General features: G+C 35.1%; 1 protein-coding gene across 1 annotated transcript in view; it reads left to right on the forward strand.

Annotated features, from left to right (window-relative positions):
* Nucleotides 1-22,042, forward strand: part of sntg2 (syntrophin, gamma 2) — a 42,573-nt gene that overhangs the window by 4,198 nt on the left and 16,333 nt on the right. The window contains exons 2-9 of the mRNA XM_065255095.1: nucleotides 5,096-5,233; nucleotides 5,793-5,849; nucleotides 6,042-6,099; nucleotides 7,179-7,222; nucleotides 7,727-7,768; nucleotides 9,998-10,085; nucleotides 12,813-12,904; nucleotides 18,370-18,497. Of these exons, the coding sequence (XP_065111167.1) occupies nucleotides 5,096-5,233; nucleotides 5,793-5,849; nucleotides 6,042-6,099; nucleotides 7,179-7,222; nucleotides 7,727-7,768; nucleotides 9,998-10,085; nucleotides 12,813-12,904; nucleotides 18,370-18,497 (647 nt within the window). The remainder of the gene's footprint in view (nucleotides 1-5,095; nucleotides 5,234-5,792; nucleotides 5,850-6,041; nucleotides 6,100-7,178; nucleotides 7,223-7,726; nucleotides 7,769-9,997; nucleotides 10,086-12,812; nucleotides 12,905-18,369; nucleotides 18,498-22,042) is intronic.

The raw sequence follows: 22,042 nt of genomic DNA on the forward strand, positions 1-22,042 counted from the left end.
CTGGTTCCAGAATGCTTCGCATAAGGCTGTTATTTTATAGTAAGATAAATACTTGATACTAACTACAGCAATGTTTGAAGAGTTTGGTTTCCAAATGCAATAAATCCATTTTGACTAATTTGGGTAAAAACGTGTTTTCTATACCAAGAAAGTGACAAGATGAAAACCAATTTTGTCTTACAAACTATCACATAGCATATTTAGGTCATAAAAACATAAAAAATTCAAATCCATAATTAGATTTTCAAAAATGTATTATAAAACGCAAAATGCAATAAATCCATGACAAGTTTTTTTGTTGTTGCTAAAAGTAAGGAATAAATGACAATGGGTCGTTCAATTATTCGAAAATAATGCACACCCAAGGTTGTAATGTGGCATGATGTGAAGATGCCATGTTATATTTATTTAGTTGACTAGTGGTATACACCGATAAAAACAAATAAACATTAATGGCATTAATCAAAACACTTAATTTGCCATATTACGAACACTGTCATTGCTGTTGTCATCTTTGGGACGTCGTTGCTGAACTTTGACAGCGATCAGCTGTAAAAAGTTTTGGTCCTGCTCGATTTTTGTTGACTTTGAGTAAAATAATGGAAAGTTTTTCATAAGATCCCCTGAGGTCAATTTGTTAGCATGACAGAAGCTTGATGCTGTCGAGAAAGCAAACAACAGACGGCATTTTTCCTTCGCCCGAGTGCCTCTCACGTAAATTATCTGATATTGATGGCTTACATTTCTTCCCCGCCACAGAAAACCACCACAGGTTTATCAATGCCATCAAAGTATTATTTTGTTTTTGTTTAGTTGTTTCTCGATCACGAAGAACAAAGTAGATGAGGAAAATTCTGTGTGTATTCAACGCGCCACCATTTTTGTTTACAATGCATGGAATGGTACGCTGTGATTGGTTAAGCAGAAAAGGAGGACTGGCGTTTATCGTGTTTTGGAAAAAAGAGAGAAAAGATGACTGAATAACACGGCAGATATTGGATTTTGCGTAAAATTAAGAATTTACTTTTTAATACTGATACAATACTGACTTAAAAAATGCTGTTTATCGCGTTTTGGAACCAAAGTCTTCATATCCTCTTTATTGTTCTACTAAAACGTCACCAACATATCGAATGGCCTGAGGGTGAGTAAATAAATGTGAACCATCCCTTTAAAAACATCACTGATAAAGTTGCTGAGAGCAGTGAAGTCTTGTGACACCTGCTGATGTTGTGTTTCTCTTGTGTATTTAATGTACTTTTGTGAGTGAAGAGCACTTTTGCTCTTCCGCTGGTAAATGATGTTTCTGCAGACTCATATGAGCTAATATAAATCAGGACTGCTTCACTACCTCAAGGCTGCACGTTTATGTTTTTATGGGATGGCAATAATGTGTGTAATACATTTAATTTAGGAAAGAGAATAAGGTTGCCAGTTGGGATGTATGGGTTATGGATTAGTGTGAGACTCTTGGACTAAAATGATATTCAGTCCGGCCCAAGCTGTTTATTGGATATATTAATGTGATTATTTCAGTAATTCGTAACTGTCAGGTTGTTATCCAAAAATGAGTGCAGGTCTGTTCTTATGGCAGAAAACAATTGTACATTTAATTGGTAATACACAGCTAACTAACAGGTTCAGTTAGGTCAGTTATCTTGTTGCAGCAGCAGCGGGGACCTCTGGTTTGTTCATTGGAGCGATTAATTCACTGTGTTTTGCAAAACAACTAGAATTTGACTTTACATCATAAAAAATGTTGCCCATGCAAAAGTCACAACACTTGGATGTTATGGGTGGTTGTTGTAGTATTGTTATGCATTTGCTATGGTTTGTGGGACATTTGTTGTTTTTTCTTCAGTATGTGATTGTTCGTGAGGATTCCTGCAGTGAGCTGGAGAACCCCTGAGCAGTGTTCAAATATGTCAAAGATTAGGGGGGTCCCCAAACCTCTGCCCCCCAACCCTAACCATTTTACCCCTCAAATTAGTGTATGATAATAATTTTTTTAAAAGCCCCTAACTCAATCCTAAATCTAACAAAATCTGTCAAATCCTCCAGAAAACAGTGTGAGGTGCACTTGAGAGTTTACATTTATTTCAGACGGACATCTTTTTAAATTAGTTTATTGCAAAATTGGGACATATAATGGGCAGTATCGCTTTGTGACAGCGCAGCACAAGAATTTTAAATTCATATAGTATTTCAACAACAACCAGGGGACCTGCTAATTGAGGGTCCATCAATGCTTATAGGGGGTTCGGGACCACCCCACCCCCCCTCAATTCGAACACTGCGCCTGAGGTTTGTCTTGCGGATGTAAACAGTAGATGAAGATCAAGCCAGATCCTTTGCTCAATACTGGATTTCAATTCAGCCATCGAGCTGTGAATGCTCACGCTGTGGCTTTGGGCGGCACAGCAGAAATGATTAAGAATTATAACATTACTGTGTAGAAATTGCAAAGAAAAAAACTTAGATATAAATTACTGTCCAACTACAAGTCAACTAGCTTTCATTAGATAGAGACTGTTAGAGGTAGGGTTAGGGAAGGAATTAGGATCCGCAAAATAAGTTGACAGAGTTTCAAAGATAGTTTTGTAAGGGATAATTTAGACTTAGACAACTTTATGTATAGGCAGCAGGTTATTATCACAGGAATAAGCCCCGACAATGTGATCAGGACTTGAGATGATGTTGTATCCCACTGAAGGGATTTATTTTGTTTACATTATCAGCTTATTACACAACTATTAAATATTGATTTGAAATATTTTATTTGCTCATTTTTAACGATTGCAGACCTTCTGGTTACTTTTGTTTTAAAGATAAAACAAGATATTCAAATGTCACAAACTCACTATTTGGTTTAATCATTTGTGAATATAATGTCATATAGGCTATGTTATTAAAAGACATATTTATATTTAGTTGCAAATTACTTGGTTAGTAAAATGTCTAAAGTGGAGTATAGTGTATTAACTCTGAACTTTGATTAATTACCTTCTTCTGCAAAGTTCACACGAGTCTCTCTTGACCTACATCCTTGTTTCTCAAGGGAGAAATGATTTAGGTGTGCGTGTGTGTGTGTGTGTGTGTGTGTGTGTGTGTGTGTGTGAGAGAGAGAGAGAGAGAGAGAGAGAGACCAAGTAGGCCAAGAGAAAGAGACTGAGGCAAATACAGCTACAATAAGAAAATGTTACTTTTGCTTGGGTCAATGCTTGAGATGTGTTTTGTGTTGTTCTACTATATTTCATTTAGGCTGATTATTGCATTCACTGAACACACTGATGTAGTGCTGATGTGTAGTGATAAAGTGTTTATTCTGTTTAAAGTATTTTTTAAGAGTCTGTAAGAGTTGCTTTTGTTCAGGAGAACTGAGGTAAACCACGCTGTCTCATTCTGCACCATGTTGACTGATGTGAAATGTGAAAGTAATTGAAAGATCCACAGGTAGCTTTCCTTTTGCCTTTTGTCTTCTCAAGGTGAAATCCATTGCAGTAAGAAAAAAATCTTAAGATTAAATGCTTTTACCAGACAGAAGATACTTTAAAGGTGCTGTGAAACTGTATTTACGTAAGCATGGATGAATAATAAGAGTTCATGGTAATAACATGAGCCTTAAACATGTTTGTTTGTTTACTCTTTCTTATGTAAACCTCGTGCATGCAAAAGACAGCTGGAAAACAGACCAATCACAACATAACACCAACTGTGACGTTACAGTCAAGATGTACACCCCAACATTAAATTAATTACAATGTTGTTACAATGATAAAAACAAAGTTGTGACTGCTAAGTTAGCGCTAGGGTTGTCAGGATACCGCCATTATATGATTAGCATAACCTTAACATTTGGGGGGAATCAGATCTCAGCTGCACTGCTGCACATATGCAACTTTATTCCACGTCACTGCTTAGACTCCAATCATGTACAGCTGAGAAAATCTCAGAGCCAAAGGCTACAAAATCTGCAGTATGGAAATGAGAATACTAGTTTGAGTTTCCAAAAATGGCCCTGCACTTTTTGCTCTCCAATTTATGCTGTTCAAGTGGAAGGACAGTTTGGTTTATTCATTTCTAATCTAAAGAGAAAACTTATTCCTTATTTTGTTCAAATGGGAGATGTGCAACTTCATAAAAAAGTTTGATATAATAAACCAGTGGTCTCCAACATTGTGCCCGCAGGGTGAGTTGCCCACCAAGGCAAATTCTATTAATAGCCTCAATTTTAATATTTATATCTATATTTATATAATATTTGAATATTTATTTATAACATCTTTTATATTAGATGGCTTCTTGTATGTATTCATGTATCATTTTAAACAATGCTAAAACATATCAACAAATAAAATCAAATGTTTTGAATAAACTATACAAGATAGTAGTCCTGCAGATTGTTTTATCAATTGTGTTAGCCCTAGCTCAGAAAAATGTTGGAGACCTCTGTAATAAACCATATGTTCAACTCAAAAACCCTATCTGTTTTATTTATTTAGGGGTCATTGTAACTGATGTTTATAAGAATAATGATTGTTTAATAGCATATACATTACAGTTACGTTTTGCAGGTTCATACTGAGAAACTTACCACTCAGAAACGTCCATTAACAATCTCCAAACAATATATTATTCCTCAAAATCTGTATCTTCATCTGATACAGACTCAAACATAAGATCTGTTTACACACACATAGAGCTACTGAAGCAGAAACATCCAATCAGAGCAGAGCTCCTCATTATTATTCATGACCCTTTCAATTAAGGTTATAATAGATCATTTCAATCTAAAGACAAATCCTAGGGTTGTAAATGGACATGGAAACTGACTTTGGATCATTTTTGCACTTAATATAAACACAAAGCTTCTGTGTAGATATCAGAGAACAATTTAACAGATTATTACAATGCATTCTTTGGCACCTTTAACTTTCCTACTTTAAGTCTGTATTTGTGCGTTAGCCACACCATTTGTTTAGATACTAAGTGCTATTGAGCTCAAATAAACTGCAATTGGTTCTTATGACACAGAAATGATACCCTTATGTGACATTTGTAACTAATTCACTGTTTCTCTTTGTTCTTTCAACAGACAAAAACCGGACTTGCCCTTTTGTTTGATGAGCACACGAGTAACGCCTATGACATTCGTTTAAAATTAACAAAAGAATTATTGATCATACAGAAGCAGGATGTGGTTTGTGTTAATGGTGGTGACTCACATTTAAATGTAAGTACTAAAACTTTACCTGTAACACACATCATACAGAGGATCAGCATGTAGACATTTCTTCATTACTGTATATTTGACATCTGTGTCACATCACATCATCTTTTATAAATGACATCAGTAGACTCAGAATCAGAACTAGTTTGTTAGACAAATGCAATCATAATCAATCACTGTTAAAGATTTATTTAGATTTATAACTGTGTATATTGTATAGATTTTAAATCTTTCTTTTTTTTCCTACTATACAGGATTAACACGGTTACCTAATAATGTTTTTATTTTTAAAGGCTATGATGGATTATAACACTTAATATAAGACATATGGAGTCCATCATAAGCTTTAATGTACTGTATTATAAATCATAACGGCTGTTTATTATCTTGTGTAAATTATCTGTGAAAACATATCGTACAACTAATCACACGGTATATTATAAACCATTTGAAATGGCTCTATAATGCATCATATGTACAAGCTTCAAGTGTTTCCTCATGTTGATTGCTTTAATAATTGATGTCGGGAATACTTTACCAACTAAATTCCCATTTTTTAAAGCACAGAACCGTTGTACTTCGAAGACAGCTGACTGGAGGTCTCGGCTTAAGTATCAAAGTAAGTTGTTGTCTCTTGTAATATGTCGAGTCTTTGTAGACTTTGAAGTATTTATCCGCAGGCCAGATAAACACTTCACAATATCACCCATTTAAAAAGCAGCTTCAAGTTTCATTATTTTATAGGGAAGAAACTTTGATAAGGCAATAGATTAATAACTTCATGATCTTGACAGATCTTCATGTATTTCAGGGGGGAGCTGAACATAAAGTGCCTGTGGTCATCTCAAAGATTTTCAAAGATCAAGTAGGTAAGATGACAAAATTTCCTCCCATCAGACATTTGGTTAACGGTTAACTAATCTGCTCAATGTTGAGGTTATATTTAGGGTTAATGATCTTAATGACACTGATGAATGAACCTCAAATCATGATGCTTGTGAAGATAAATGATGTTGCTTAAAGGATCAGACTTACAATTTTTGTTTGGTAAACAATAAAATAAAAAACATGGAGGAACGAAAATAAAAATGTAAAGATTTTGGGGTGTGGGCCTGTAAGTTACAACTTAGAAACCTCCCAAAACCCAACAGCAACCCAAAGCAATGGACTAAGCAAGTCAATGCATATAGATTTTCAGGTTATAGTCTTTCATCTTTGTCTGATCTTCCAGTCTGATCTCACGGGAATTTGTATGTATTTTATGAGTTAAGTGTATGAATTCGTACAAATATGTCTGATTATTATAAAAAACAATAATGAAACCACACATCTCACCCCAATGTCACCGGGTTGAAAACAAATTGTACAAAAATGCATAAATGTGTCGTACAAATGAATACAAATTATCCACCTCGTAAAACACATACAAATTGCTGTAAGATTTCGTCGTACCTCCTTGTTATTGTGTTTCTGCACTGTTTAATCTAAGCAATGTCCATTTATTACTGTAGCATTGTTTGTCTGTGTCTATTTTTAGTATTTCTTTTCTTAAATTATTCTGATTGAATTTGTAAGCACTCTGTGAACAGTACGCTATAACATTATATAAATGTATTTTTAATCAAGAAAAATAAGCAAAATCTTTATGATCTTCATGACCGGGCCATGTCACATTAAAGTTTGTTTATTAGTTTCTTATGTAAGTTTAATCTTGACATAATCCAAGTTGCTTGACATCAGACAGCTTCATTATGTTTGTCAGAAAACACTGACCTAAAATCCAGATACGTATGAAATTCATCCAAGTTTTTCATGTTTTTGCTAATGTTAGACTGAAAGATTCATCAGAGCAAATCCTGACTGCCATGTCATCCCATAAGCTCTATTAAATGAGTAATTATATCCCAATCTTTCCATTGACCTTTGACCGTTCCGGCCGGATCCGCAGCCGATCAGACTGGCATGCTGTTTATCGGCGACGCCGTGTTGCAGGTTAGTATTTGATGCTTTCAGTCTGACGTCGCCCCCGGAGGGCAAAAGTGCAGTGCTCTTCTTTTTGCATTTTAATGATGCTTCCCTCCGATTCATTTCCTTCAGCTTCACTCCAGCTTTAGCCTTTATCTCATTTTCAATAGAAGTTGAATCATAGCTCAGTGGAAACACCGGCAGAAAACTAAACAAATGACTTGAACATGTTTTTGAGATTAATCTGAGTCTCATATCAGTAGAGCTCTAATATTGTAAATGAAGTCCACAATTTTACTTAGTTAATTTGAATGCAAGGTTTGTTATTATTATGATATAAGAGATGCATTATTTCAGGACTTGATCTGGTGTTGAACTGTATGATGTGACACACGCTTTGTGAGAAAGTGAAATAATTATTTAAACGTAAATGAAGCATCTGAACATGAAATTGCATGTTTTAAGACATAAGCTTTAGTGGCTTCACATGAGTTGTAATCATAAGTCCTTCTGATTTTGTTCTTTATTCAGGTCAATGGTATAAACGTGGAGAAATGCACCCATGAGGAAGTTGTGAGTGTTCATTTAATCCTTTTGTTTATTATTTCTGCCCTAGGTGTCGAAATGACATTGATGTTGAACTAAAGCTACCACACACTGAACTGCTCGATTCTTTTGTATCAGTAATGAATGTTTCTTTTCCCTGCCGGGTGATCGATAGCAGGTAGATTTGTCATACGCAGGTCTGTGAGCGAGCGAGAAGCTCAGTGTTGTTCATTTCCTTCTTGGCTTTGAGCCGATTCATGATTTGACTCGAGTTAACAAAGACAAGCTGTCACTGTCTGAGTGATGATGGTCACTTATGAGAGACATATGAGAGAGAGAGAGAGAGAGAGAGAGAGAGAGAGAGAGAGAGAGAGAGAGAGAGAGAGAGAGAGAGAGAGAGAGAGAGAGGAACTGTAAATGACTGGGAAGTGTGTTCATGATAGGAGATCAAGCTTAAAAGATCAATCTCACCATAAGCTGAGTATCCATCCACTTAGCAACACTTTAGCAACCACCTGGATCATGCTAGTTAATGTAAGGTTATGACTGTCATAGCAAACATCAATAGATTCAAACCGCCTTTCCTGTCGTCGTCCCATATACGAGACATCTGAGTTTACTTTAATATCTATCACAACAAACTATATATTGTTAGAAAGGTCTAAGCCTCTAGAATACATATTCCTGCAGTGTTTTATAAAATAAATTATGTGTGGAGAGTAATTGATTCATTATGAAAAGAGTGTCCCTTAAGAAATGAGAGACATTTTCTAAAATGCCACGGGTCCACAGGTGGGCCCATGTTGTTATTATATATTTGTAACACTAATACCCTATTCTAAACCTAAACAATCTTGACAATTTATATATCATTGGAAAGCTCTAAGAATGCATTTTTCATATTTCATAAACATTTTGGGGAAATTATGATGTAGTGAGAGTCAGTTTCTAATACGTCACGGGTGCCACAGATGGACCCAATTTGTTTTTACATATGTATGGTACCTGTTCAATCTTAACAAAATATATATCACTGGAAAGCTCATAGAGTGTAGTTTTTATATTTCAAAACGTTTTAGCAGTAATAATAATGCAGTGACAGTAATTTAATAATTTGTGACAAGAGTATGCAGCAAAACGTTGACATCTAGTGGTCATTGTTGGTAAACCACTAAAAGTGTGACACAAACCTTGAAATTTGGATTACAACTATAGACTTAAATTTTGAAGCGTTTTTTTTGTATAAAATATATACTTTATTGAATTATTTTTTGGGCTGCACAACAACTAATTGCAACTAATTGTTTGCAGAATAAAAGTATTTATATATAAATACACACATGCATGTTTATATTTAAGAAAATATACATACATTGTGTACATTTTTATATTTATATATAATTTATTTTATACATAAATATGAATACTTAATATATACAAATGTTTTTTTTTTTTCTTAAAATTTTACATGCATGTGTGTGTGTGTATTTATATATACAAAATTATTATACACAATATATGATATGATTTATTCTAAAAACATTGTTATGCAGCCCTAATTATTTATAATTATTACAATAAACTACTATTAAGAAATAATTGTAATATTTTCAACTCCATTCACTTTAGTGTAAAACCTTAAAGTTTCATCTTTAAAATAAGACCAAGATTTGGCTTCTAGACCAAAAAATGCCAGAGTTATATTCATTTGAAGATGCACATGAACTTTTCACCCACCGACTCAAATAAGGGGGTGGGGGTGACGGTTAAGCATCAGTAGATGATGATCTTAGGAAGACTGTAAGTCCTCATGATAACATTCTCATGATGTACAAGAGGGCAACATCTAAATCAATCACTCTCTTGTATTTGGAAAGATAGAATTTCATTTTCAACTCTTTCTAAATGGGGTTATGTGTAAGATGATGAAATGTGATGATATGAAACACTGGTGTGGTAATTGGCCGTCTAAGCAGCAGTTAGTCGACCTGAACAGAGCTCATGATGATCTGATGCTCCGTCACACTCGTAATCATTTATGAGAAATCCTCTGAACTTCATAACCTCTGAGAGATTACATGCTGATTTAATACAAATGTTGAGACTCCTCCACTCAGTAAAGTGTGAAGCAGTGATTTAAATCCATTTCACATGGTTTCCTTTAAACACATTTTCTAATTATGATGCATGCTGATGTCAAATGGCTGCTTTGTTTCTTTCTTCTACTGTTTTATTTGTTATTTGTGTTTTATGCAGGTGCATCTTCTGCGAACGGCAGGAGATGAGGTCACCATCACCGTTCGCTACCTCAGGGAAGCGCCGGCCTTTTTAAAACTCCCTTTAGGTAAAAATAACTTCACTGATTTACGCTGAAGCGAGTGATGTGAAACGCTCCCTTTGGGATTAATAAAGTACACATAAATAACTCTCCTCACGTAAAGCAGAGCAACTGTACAATCTTCACCTGTTTCTGAATGAATTATTTCTTCTTTGTAAAAAATAGTATTATATTGCTAAAGAATTTTTTGCTTTGTCATTTACATGCATGGGTCTTGAAACTGTGATATACATACAGTACAGTACAACTCAAATAGAAACTCAATTAAAGTATAATATGAGATTTGAGTGCACATGAAGGCCACAATAGTTTCTGATGGTATTTGAAGGTAGTAAACAGTCAAGAGACGCAGTCGAGCATTGCGGCACAAAAACACATCAGATTCAGTCTGCTGTGAGATTACCGTCTGAATCTATTTTCTGTTTTCATGATATGAATAGCATCCCAGCAAGCAATAGCGTCATTTCACCGTCTATGTTAACTATAGACCTGATATGAGTACGGTAACACACTTCAAAATAAACTTGAATGTGGTTACATGTCGTTTTTGCCAGAATAGCTTGTGAGATTTTTGGTTTCATCTATTTATTTGTTTTATTTATTTGTGACCCTGGATCACAGAACCAGTCATATAAGTATATTTGTAGCAAGTCAACATTTTTGATATTTCTTTTATGCCAAAAATCATTAGGATATTAATTAAAGATTATGTTCCACAAAGATATTTTGTAAATGTCCTACTGTAAATATATAAAAATGTATTTATCATTAGTAATATGTGTTGCTAAGGACTTTATTTGCACACATTTAAAGGTAATTTTCTATATCTTAACAAACCACACTGTAAAAATGATTTGCTGCCTTACCCTACAGTCACATTAGCTACAAAAGTGAACGACACCGAGCGACACGCACTCGCTTGATGGGCGTTCCTTGGCTAGTTTCTCAAAGCGGTATCAAAAGTCACTTTAGAGGTATTGTTAAGTTACAAGAACGGTGTTTTTGGATTTAAAACTATTTATTTCTCGATAAAAGTAACAAAATATATGAGATAAAATGCCAAACTTATCAGATATATACATAAATACGCATTTTCCGCCATCTTGAATTATTTTGTCAGACTCGACCACAGACCTACGTCACGCTGCTCCTTCACTCTGATTGGCAGTCGCTTTGTCGCATCGCTCAGCATTTGCATAAAATAGCCTGCTTGTCTATTTTGGCCCCGCCTTGCTCGCGCAGCGGCGAGCTCGTCGCTTGTCGCTGGCAAACGGCCACTTCCATTGAAAATGAATGGTAGCCTGTCGCTCTGTCTCTGTCGCTTGTAGCTAATGTGACTGGGGGGTTAAATGTTTTTGTTGAATCAACTCAGATTTAAAAGTCATGTCAACTTACTATTATTTATCTTGACAAGAGCTTTCAGATTATGTATAAATATCTAGTCCAGTGGTCCAGGGTTCACATTTTTGGGCTAAATGTCTATTTTCACTGACAGCCCAAAATTTTCTCGTTTTAGTCTACAGTAGGTGTCTGGGCTGTGCTTCGACGGCTATTAGGTGTCTTATAAATGCAAAATTGCTTGCTGGGGGGATGCTTTCTCAGAAATGTAATCTATATTTCTTACATCCTTGTTTTTTATTGTACATTCCATCATAATCCGCTGTGATTGAAGTCCATGGCATCAAGATGCAATATAAAGCAGACTGACTATAATCTGTGTAATATCCTACACAGTCTCATGTAGATGCGTATTAATAGCACGACGTGTAAAAATCGTACAATACATACGCCAAATTCCACTTTCTCACGAAATTTCGTTATATAGTCAAGTATTTTTGTATTTTTTTTTTTCGTGATATTATCACAAATTTTGCGTTTTTTCATGATTGTATAACGAATTCCTGTTTATGTGTGATTATCACATACAGGTTACTCAATTACTTGTAACTATTTTCAAACCATTGTCACTTCGGTTTAGGGTTAGATTTACATAAAAGACATCCCTACCCAAACCCCAACCCTAACGTCAGGTAACATATAAAAAAAAAATATATTTGTAAACCAATAACTAAAGTGACATTCTAATGCAAGCACCGAATCTAACCCTAAACCGAAGCGTCAATGGTTTAAAATAGGAAAAGCAGTTGAGCAACCAATACCTGATAATCACACAAAAACAGGAATTTGTTATACGATCAAGAAAAAACACAAAAATTTGTGATAATATCACGAAAAAAGAATCAAAAAATTATGTAACTATATCACAATGTCAGACTGGGTAGCAGCCGCCAGTCCTTCCCATTCACTTAAACAGTGCATCTATTTTTGTTGTTTACTTATTTTTTTCTATTTTTTTCTGTTTTTTAAACCATTTTCGCTTGGGTTTAGGGTCAGATTTGAGATTTGCTTAAGGAGGTTATTTAATATACAGGTTTCTCCATGTTTTTGTCTATATTTGAGCCATGGTCGCTTGAAGTTGGGGTTAGAATTGGGGTTTGGCTTAGGATGTCATTTTTGATATAACAAAAAGTTGTTCTTATCCTAAACTGTAAAAAATATCAAAAAAATTGATAAACCAATAAATAAAATAACAAAAAAAGACGCGCCGTTTAAGTGAATGGGAAGGACTGGCGTATCATATGCACGCCAAAGTGGAATTTGCCGTATGTATTGCACGATTTTTACACTTCGTGCTATTTTGATAATAAGTGATAATCTCTGCTGTTTTCACAGGATCTCCTGGACACTTCAGTGATCAGAGTAGCAGAGCATCTTCACCACTTTTTGACAGTGGTTTGCATTTGAATGGAAACTCAAGCAACACGGTAAGTTCATTTAAGCATCATTTTGGGCATCGCTTCTTATTTATAATACTTGAAAATACTCCATATAACAGAATGAGATTTAAAAATACATCATATTCAATCCAAGAGACTCTGAACCCTTGTGTTATTGCTTGCCTTTGATAAATGCTGTAAGTGGTTTTGGATAAAAGTGTCTGCTACTGTAAATGTGAGTTATTTTATTTTGTGATGTTTGCTTAAGCTTTTGCTTATTGCTCATACTTGGTTAATGATTTGAACATATGAGTCTGACAAACATCCCTCACACTTCCTACAGAAAGTCCAGTCTGTAGTTGTCAAAAGCCATGTTGACAATGATGATCCATTTCAGGAGCTTGTAGAGGTCGTGGATTTAAAGGACCCGCTGTCATTTCACACATCTGACCTTTCTAAGGGCCACAGCTAGTAAAAGCTTACTGCGACACTGAGACGTGAAAACAGCTTGACATCAGTTCAACAAACAACAAAAGTTAGGCATCTAGTGGTATCACAGACTGAATGAGTGGAGATTTACTTGAGTTAATATGACGACACGATCTGACTGTAAGACTCACGGGAGCTGGCAGTCCGTTGCATGTCAGCTGCAAATCTCTTTAATTCAAACGTGCAGTAATGCGACGCTCTGAGTCTGCTATCTGCATTCAGCCGCATGAACACGCACCACAATGTGAGAGAGATCAGACATTCAAAGCTCAAAATGTCGACACGTCAAGATTCAAACACTGGATGAGAGAGACGACTATAAATAGAGCACAGCTCAGAAAGCTTTCTGAGGACATTTTTACATTTTGTGCTCAACTGTGCAAAACTCACAACTGGGATGTTGGGTTGTTTCTACAGTATGTGGTTGCTAGGGTGTTTCTATGTTGTTACTAGGGTGTTTCTACAGTATGTGGTTGCTAGGGTGTTTTGAGAAGATACTCCCAGGTGAATGATGTTCTCCTTTGTTGTGTCTGTGAGATTTTTTTTGGAGGTTCTTTAGCTAAAATAGTGAAATGATCTTCATATGTATCAGCACAGTTTGATCATAAAGAGTTGAAACATATGTGGTAGGGGTGAGCGGAGCACAAACTAACGCAGGGTTAAAGTAGTCGTTGTAACACGACTACTTTATATATTTCTACAGGGCCGAGCAATCTGTGCTTTTGGTCTTGTTCTCTTTCTGTCAAAAGATCTCCTGTGAATTTGTGAAAAGTTTTGATGTGATTTGGTTAAGATATTGAACAGAGAGTGTTTTGGAGGTAAATTTCTTCATCTTAAGTTTTTGGGTTGTGTGTGTACAATTTTTAAGAGTTAGGTGTGTAAGTCACCAAATCCAACATTATATTGTTTTATTCATTAATCTTGTTACCTGAAATATATCAACATTTTGAAACATGTCAGCAACTCCTAATATGATATTTGGGAATGAAAACAGCAGGGTTTTTCACAGCGGGGTTAGTTGTCACACAGTGTTACAATTATGCCTCAGGTATACAATGATAATGAAATGAAAACAATGTAAATACTGTTAATCAAAGTGATAACTGTTAATACAATATCAGGGGAAATAACTCCCTATTATGAGTTTTTATTTAATTTTGCAGCCTTTAAAAAATCTATTTCTATGCATGTATAATAGACGGATGGTTATATGAAGGATGATGGATGGATGGATGAATGTGTGGATATCTATCTATTATAGGCAGATATATAAACAATATCCACCTTTAGTATATCGACAGAATTTGATTGAATTATTTGTGTTTAAACTAAATTTTCTAACAGGTGTAACAACAAACCCTCTGTTTGTTACAATGAAGCCCACCTATGGGGTAACGTTTGCACTTCTGTCACTTTCGGTGTAATTGCATGATAACTGTAGATCCCACAAACAAACTTTAAGTGTTCATTTGTGGCAGAGATGTGTGTTGATTGTGTAAAAAAATATTCATATAACTTTAAAAAAAGTCAAAGCTAAAAATTGTTTCTTTGTTCCCCATTTTTCAATACTGTAACCCTTTAAATAAGAAAGATTGATGCTTTCTTTATTAGCAAACACCCCAACATAATCTGTTATTTGTGATGATGTTATTTATCAGTCGTGTGTTGAGAAAGCTCTTTATAATGTAGGCCCTCAGATGAAATCCATTCTTTTCCAAGAGAAACAGTGATGAATATGGAAATGAGGCTTTTTCCCGAATGTATACCCACATTATTCATTATTAAACAGAAACCACTGTATCCAATTACAGTAAACAAATGAGTTGTATTCCTCTATTGACTCTTTCTTTGTCTTTTCCAGCTGTAGACACACATTTCAGCCAAATTCTTGTTGATGCTGAGTCAACAAAATGTACACAATATTTGTGTTCTTCAAATTAGTTTTTCTAGTTCTCGTTGAGCGTTTGTCCCGCAGGTGATTTGAATTCTTCGGCTCATCTTTCCCTCCAGGCTGCTGTGACATTGAGTTGACTGACAGCATTTTGCTTTCATCACGTTTGGTGTGTTGGTGGTTTAGCATTAATTCATTTACATGCCCTTCGATAATTAGAGTCGTGGCTCTTTTTGATATAATAATACCTGAAGGGAGAGCTGTCAGATGCACTGCTACTGCAGTCTATTGTGTCATTGATATTAATTGAACATCTGTATTCAACCCACCACACTGCTGAAAATAAACCGGCTTTCAGTTAAATGTAAAAATCTTTATGTATTTAAGATGTTAATATAAACTATTGATCTTTTTAAGGTTACAATAACGTTACATTTGTTAACTTTAGTTAACTTGTTAACTTTAACAATGAACAATACTTTTATCACATTTAACTTTTCCCCCACCAGCATTTATAAAAAAAAGTTGCCAGCGCCAGCATTTTTTATGATTTTCATAAAAGTTTAATGCTTTGCTGAAAATGTTCTTCTTTAAAGATATAAACATACAATATATCAATTGAAAGAACAGATCCTCTACTTTCAAAAAAAGTTTCATCCTTCCTTTATTTGTTTTCTTTTTATCACCTCTCAAAAATGCATAGGTTTCTTAAAAATAGCACATTTTGAGCAAAAAGCTGAGATAATTGCATTTTTGTGAAGGACTTTTGATAGACATCAGATTCAGATCAATGATCAAAACATACACAGAGTTTGAACTGTTTGTTCTAAGGGGTTGCTTCCGGGTTTTATAACTTGGCCATTTGGTGAATAATAGCAGAAATACGGATTGTCGGAAAAACTCGTCATTGGCAGGGAAGCATTTTTTCTTCATTAACAATGACTGATCAATGGCGGGGAAAGAGTTAATTATCTTATCTGATGTTAATTTTAACATTTACTTATACATATTTAAAATCAAAAGTTGTATCTGCTAGCATTAGTTAATAGATGAGTTAACGGAAATTTTCTAGTTTTAATTTTTTTCTAATTTTCTAGTTGTTAATATATCTAAGAAATCAAAGCAGCTTTACATTAATAGAAGCAGGGGAAACACAGAAAAATCGACAGACAATATAAGTAGCAAAATACAGCAGCTATGAATAAACTGTATATGTATTGACTTACATTAAAGATTAAAAAATGCTTTGGTCATACTCATTATTATTGTAAACTATTGAATTAACATACGTTATGTTGTTTGTTTATAATTCAGTTTTTTTATAAAGTAGATGGTTTAACAACAGTAGTTTTTGTTGCTGTGATATAGAAAGTGAATTCAGTATTGATATGGACTGTTGGAGATTGTAGTATGTTGACAGCCGTCAGATAAAACCAAAGACCTGGAGTTTGGCTCTATCAGCGTGATCCGTCCAGACACATGGGTGATATTTTATTGCCTGTCATATCAGGACTCTTGCAGCACATGAAAGTCAAATCAGGTTTTTAATTATCCAGCCTCGGTCCGTACAACAGAGCCGTGTGAAGAATATCACTCCAGGAAGTGTTGGGATGTAATTGGTAAAACTTTCAAGTTTTCATTTCAGTCAAAAAATCCTCTCAGATATCTCATTAATGCCCCGAGCACACTTAACCCCAAAGTTTCTTTTGTGCTAAAACTTTGGAAGAACCACATGAAGCTTTTTTGCATTAAGTAGTTTTGTCTTATCAGTTCATTGCTTAAAGCTGAAGTATGTTGCAATGCATTGCAAAACCAACAGTGATGGAAATGAGTGCAGATTGACTGTGCAAAACTTGTGAAGTGGTTGCTGGGTTTGATTTTTTAGACTTCGAAGAGTATTTGCACACCTTTTCTCAACAGGACATGTGGTTCATCATTCATGTCTATAGCCCAAAGTGATTCAGTTTAATGCTTACAATAAAATATTTGTTTTAGATCACCAACAACATGCATTGTATTACTAGTGAAGGTTAACACTCCAACCATCCATTCTGTCCATCAAGAGAGAGTTTTTACGTCCAACTACTTTGATCTTGAACTTAAATTATTAATTGATTTTGGACTGAGGGCTTTTATTGATTCCTTTCGACTGGCAGCTTCACTTCACTGTATACATTTCCACTGAATACCATTGTTTAAAAAAAGATATTTCAACCCCAAACTCTCGTCATCTCATCAGCATTTACATTTTTGCATCTTTTATCTAACGGTGCATTTAAATTATATTTTCTCAGTTTCAAACCCATTGATTTGAACTGATCTTCCAGTTGAGATACAAAGTCAAGACCTACTAATGACCTATAGTTACTCTAAACAATAAACAGGGTTGTGAGAAAGTAAAAAATAAATGGAAAGTTTTCACTTGGTTAACTTTAATTACCGTCTGTTCAAATAAACATGAGGTGATTTTGGTGAGCTAATAAACTGTAGATTAACTTTAGATTTAAGATCAGACATTGTGATCCTCATGTTAAGCGTTCTCTTAACAGTCCTGACTTGTTTTGAAGGAGGTATTTTGAGATTGATTTCAAAAGAGGAGATTTACTTGGTGTTTAGGGGCTTACCAACTTTGTTGAATATGTATTTCTGTGAGTGAGTCGCTCCTGTCATGAACAATATTATGGTAATGCTGATATGACTTACAGGATTTCCCAGCTGAAGTGAGCAATGTGCATTGAGTATCAAAGTGACGTGCATGTTAAACCAGATATAATTTATTAATATACAGGACTTGTTAACTTGTGAAATGATGATTTTAGACACGTTCATCTGTTTTAGACTTTTATCCTCTTTCTGCAATGACTACACAAGTACATTTAAATGTGCATAAAAATGTCATGTATTTAAGGCTACTGTAACCCTCATTCATTTGTAAAATAGCACAGCATTTATTATCTATCTGAGAAAAAGCCTCACAGGTTTAAGCGCTGCCGATACTTTCCTGTGACACGGCTGTTATGAGGTATACCTCGATGATCAAAGAGCAGAAGATCGGTACTGAAATGAAATGTTACTCCTCTGACCTCTCGCACTTTTTCTCTCTTTCTCTCTTGCTCTCATTTATGCCATCCAGGCCCCGTCGTCACCCTGTTCACCTTCGGATAATGAACCAAAGTATGAGAAGCGCTGGCTCGATGCCGTCACCCTCCCTCTGTTCATGGCCCGAATCTCCAGACGCAAAGCTGGAACCGACAAATTACGGTACGTTAATCCTCCTCGACGGTGCTGGTGGTGCGAGGTGTCCCACACGCTCGGCCGACTGTTGGTTTTGCAAGCATTTGTCATTTAGGTGAGAGGATGTTAAATCCAATATCTATGCATAGACATGCAGCGGCTAGAAAGGTCAGCCATGCGGTTACCAGCGAGGGGAGCGCAGATCGACAAACAAGTGCTTTTAACTTTAGCCGGCTGGGAAAGGAGTAATCTTGAAGTTGGTGACTTTTAGGGCCATTCAGTTTGCTGGCCAGTCAGAAATCTAGCAAATATCCACATTAAAAGTTAAAGCTCTGAACAGTTTCATGAAATAATTTACACGATTTGTTGTTGGCTTCGGGTATCTCCAAACGAGCAAGCTCTTGTTATGTGGATGGGTTGATACGCCAATCCGATTTCGATACTTGCTTTCTTAGTATTGGCAGTGTATTTACACTCACATAAATATATAAAGCGCACAAAGTCAGGAAAATATCATGTCAAGGGATTCATAGACTTTCCAAACAATCCTTAATTGCAATTATCCTGGTCATCATCATAAATCGTGTTTTCTCCTCATCTTGTTTTTTATCTGATCTGTATGTATGCCAGTGGCCAATGAAAACTCAACTCTTCAGATGAATAGATTTTTCATTGTGCGCGTCAATCACACAGGCACTTCTGGATATCAAAGCGTTTGGCTACAGTCTGCTGGTAGTTCAAGCAGAACATTACATTCTTCAGGCAATTTCAGTCTGAAAAAGGCCAAGCGCTCAACGGCTGATGTCACACATGGTTGGCATTAATTGAAATGATGGCATTTATTGAATTTCTGTATTTAAAAAGTTCAATGGTGTGAAGAATCTCCAGTGCTGAAGCGGAGTAATGCTTGGTTTTTATCTATTTGATATCACTTATTCAGTCCACCACCATGTTGATTCTAAACTGAGGAGGTTGTGCGCATTAATTCTATTGTTTTGTATCAGGATGCTGCTCATTCAGCCATCAAAACACAGAAAATACATCATTTTACAAATTTTCACATGTAAAGAACCTCAGATATCATAGATTGTTAAATTGAGAAGGGGAATATGACCTCATTTGAGATGAGAATAGCGCATTGTGTACATAAAATCTGTTTTGGATATTAGCCTGTTAGCACAAATTTCTCGTGTTGTAAGCATTTCTTTAAAACACCAATATAGTGCAACAATACAATATAAAATATAATATATACAACAACTAAGTATACATCTCCAGTTTGTATAGACCATAAGAGTAACGCAGCGGCATTACAAGTAACGCGCATTATGTAATAATATTACTTTTCTTAAGAAATGAGTAAAGTAACGCATATTTATAAATGCACATTTTACTATTTGAGTTACTAAAAAAGTAGTGCAAGTTATTTTACTACGGAGCCCCTAAGGGGACATGGAGCAAAAATCAAATAAAGTTTAGTTTCGTGTGCACACGTGAAACTATCGCATGTTAGATTCACGTGCACACGTGATAGTTTCACGCGTGCACTCAAAAGTTTCACATGAGCACACAAAAGTTTTATGTGAGCACGCGAAACTTCACTTTAAAAAAAAATTCTGCACATAAAGGTTTCATGTGAGCACATAAAAGTTTCACGTGAGCACATGAAACTAAATTTTAGATTTTTTTTACTCCAATGTCACCTTAAAGGCTGTAATGTACTGAATTAAATTAAAATGTACATAGTCACATAGAATTACGCACACTATGCGTGCGCACCCGAGCGGGAATAGTTTGAGTCTGAAACAGAGATGGCAGGCCAGAGCTCGACATTTTGCGATGGAAAATGCAATTTCGGAATGCAAAACTTCTCAGTCATAAAAAACACCTGCAATGCCTGAAAGAAATCAAGCATCAGCCAAGTAAGATAAAGTAACACAAAAGTAACTTAAAAGTAACGTAACCATTACTTCCATGAAAGGTAACTAAGAAACACAATTAGTTACTTTTTTGTGGAGTAACTTAATATTGTAATGCATTACTTTTAAAAGTAACTATCCCCAGCACAAGCTATTTACATTTGATGTGGTATTGTTAGAGGTAAAACCCCATACACTGAAAAAATATTCATTCAATTTACTCAATTTTTTAAGGTAAGTGGTCGCAGTGTATTTATTTAAGCTACATTAAAACAAAACAAAAATAAGAAAAAACAAAACAAAAACTTTTGTTTAAATGTATCTTAAATAAATTGATTGCAACCACTTACCTTAAAAAATTTAGTAAATTGAATGAATATTTTTTTTCAGTGTATGAACCCTTAAAGTTGTGTACAAATGATATTTAGTTAGAAATGAATCCTCTTCTGTTGATTCGGTCAATGTGCTTAAAAAACGTACGATTTTTAACATATTTATGCATTGCGTTTTGTAATCTGTATGAATTTGAGATATGTACTTACTGTAGTTATAGGACTATGTTTGTTTTTTAAAGAAAATTAAGCATGGGCACGACATTAGAAATGAATGATTAGCTGATAGGCTAATAACAAAACAGATTTTATGTACACATTGCACTGCTTTTATCTCAAAATTAGGTCATATGTCCCTTCTCATTTTAACAATCCACTTTTCTAAGGTTTTTTGTCCTGTGGAAATTTGTATAATGATCTATTTTCTGTGTTTTGATGGCTGATTGACCAGCATCCTGATACAAAACAATAAGTGCACGCTTTGGATGTCTATTCCTCACATACAGCCTCGGTTTGGAATCAACATGACGGCGGACCGAATAAGCCATATAAGAGCAATGCAATACATACTGTGCAGTATCTATAGAGACGCTATGCTTTGTATTGACAGCTAAATTTAATGCAATCAAAATATTTATGACTGACTTCAGTTTTGCCTTCTGGTGCTGTGTGTCATTGTATTTCAGATGCTGCACATAGATCAAACCAGCAGAAGTTAAATCTATATCTCAGATGCCACAATAATAAATGATAGCCTGCTCATCCATCACATAGGATGATGTGTTCTGATGGTCATAGCCGTCACACTTTCTGTTGAACACAACTGACTGCTATCATTATAAAGTCAGTCTAGAAAATTACAGTGATTTTCATCTGCTCTTCAAACACACGCTGAAATGAAATGTCAAGTCATCCTGTTACGTATATACAGTATATACACAACAACTGATGGTAGAGCATCCATGACATCAGTTACCTTTTAACACAAACAGATTTCATTCTCGAAATTCATATTGATACCTGTCACATTTAAACACTGAGCAATAAACAGACACACTGTGAGATTTATACAGTTTGATTTTTATTGCATGATTTATGATTTTCATCAGTAATGTTGAGGAATTCATACAGTATAGATTATCATCTGGGGGGTTTTACTGTAAGCCGTCTGGACCCAGGATGATCCTGCACTTATTGATTTACTTTCTATTCTTGTAATAAATCATGAACCTCTGATGTTTAATGTATTTCATCAATAACAGAATAAACCTTCATGACAGCAAAGAGGGTTTTTTGGGGGAAGTTTGTCTTTTTCTGTATA

Source organism: Paramisgurnus dabryanus, chromosome 17 (assembly GCF_030506205.2).
Source record: "Paramisgurnus dabryanus chromosome 17, PD_genome_1.1, whole genome shotgun sequence".
Taxonomy (NCBI): Eukaryota; Metazoa; Chordata; class Actinopteri; order Cypriniformes; family Cobitidae; genus Paramisgurnus; species Paramisgurnus dabryanus.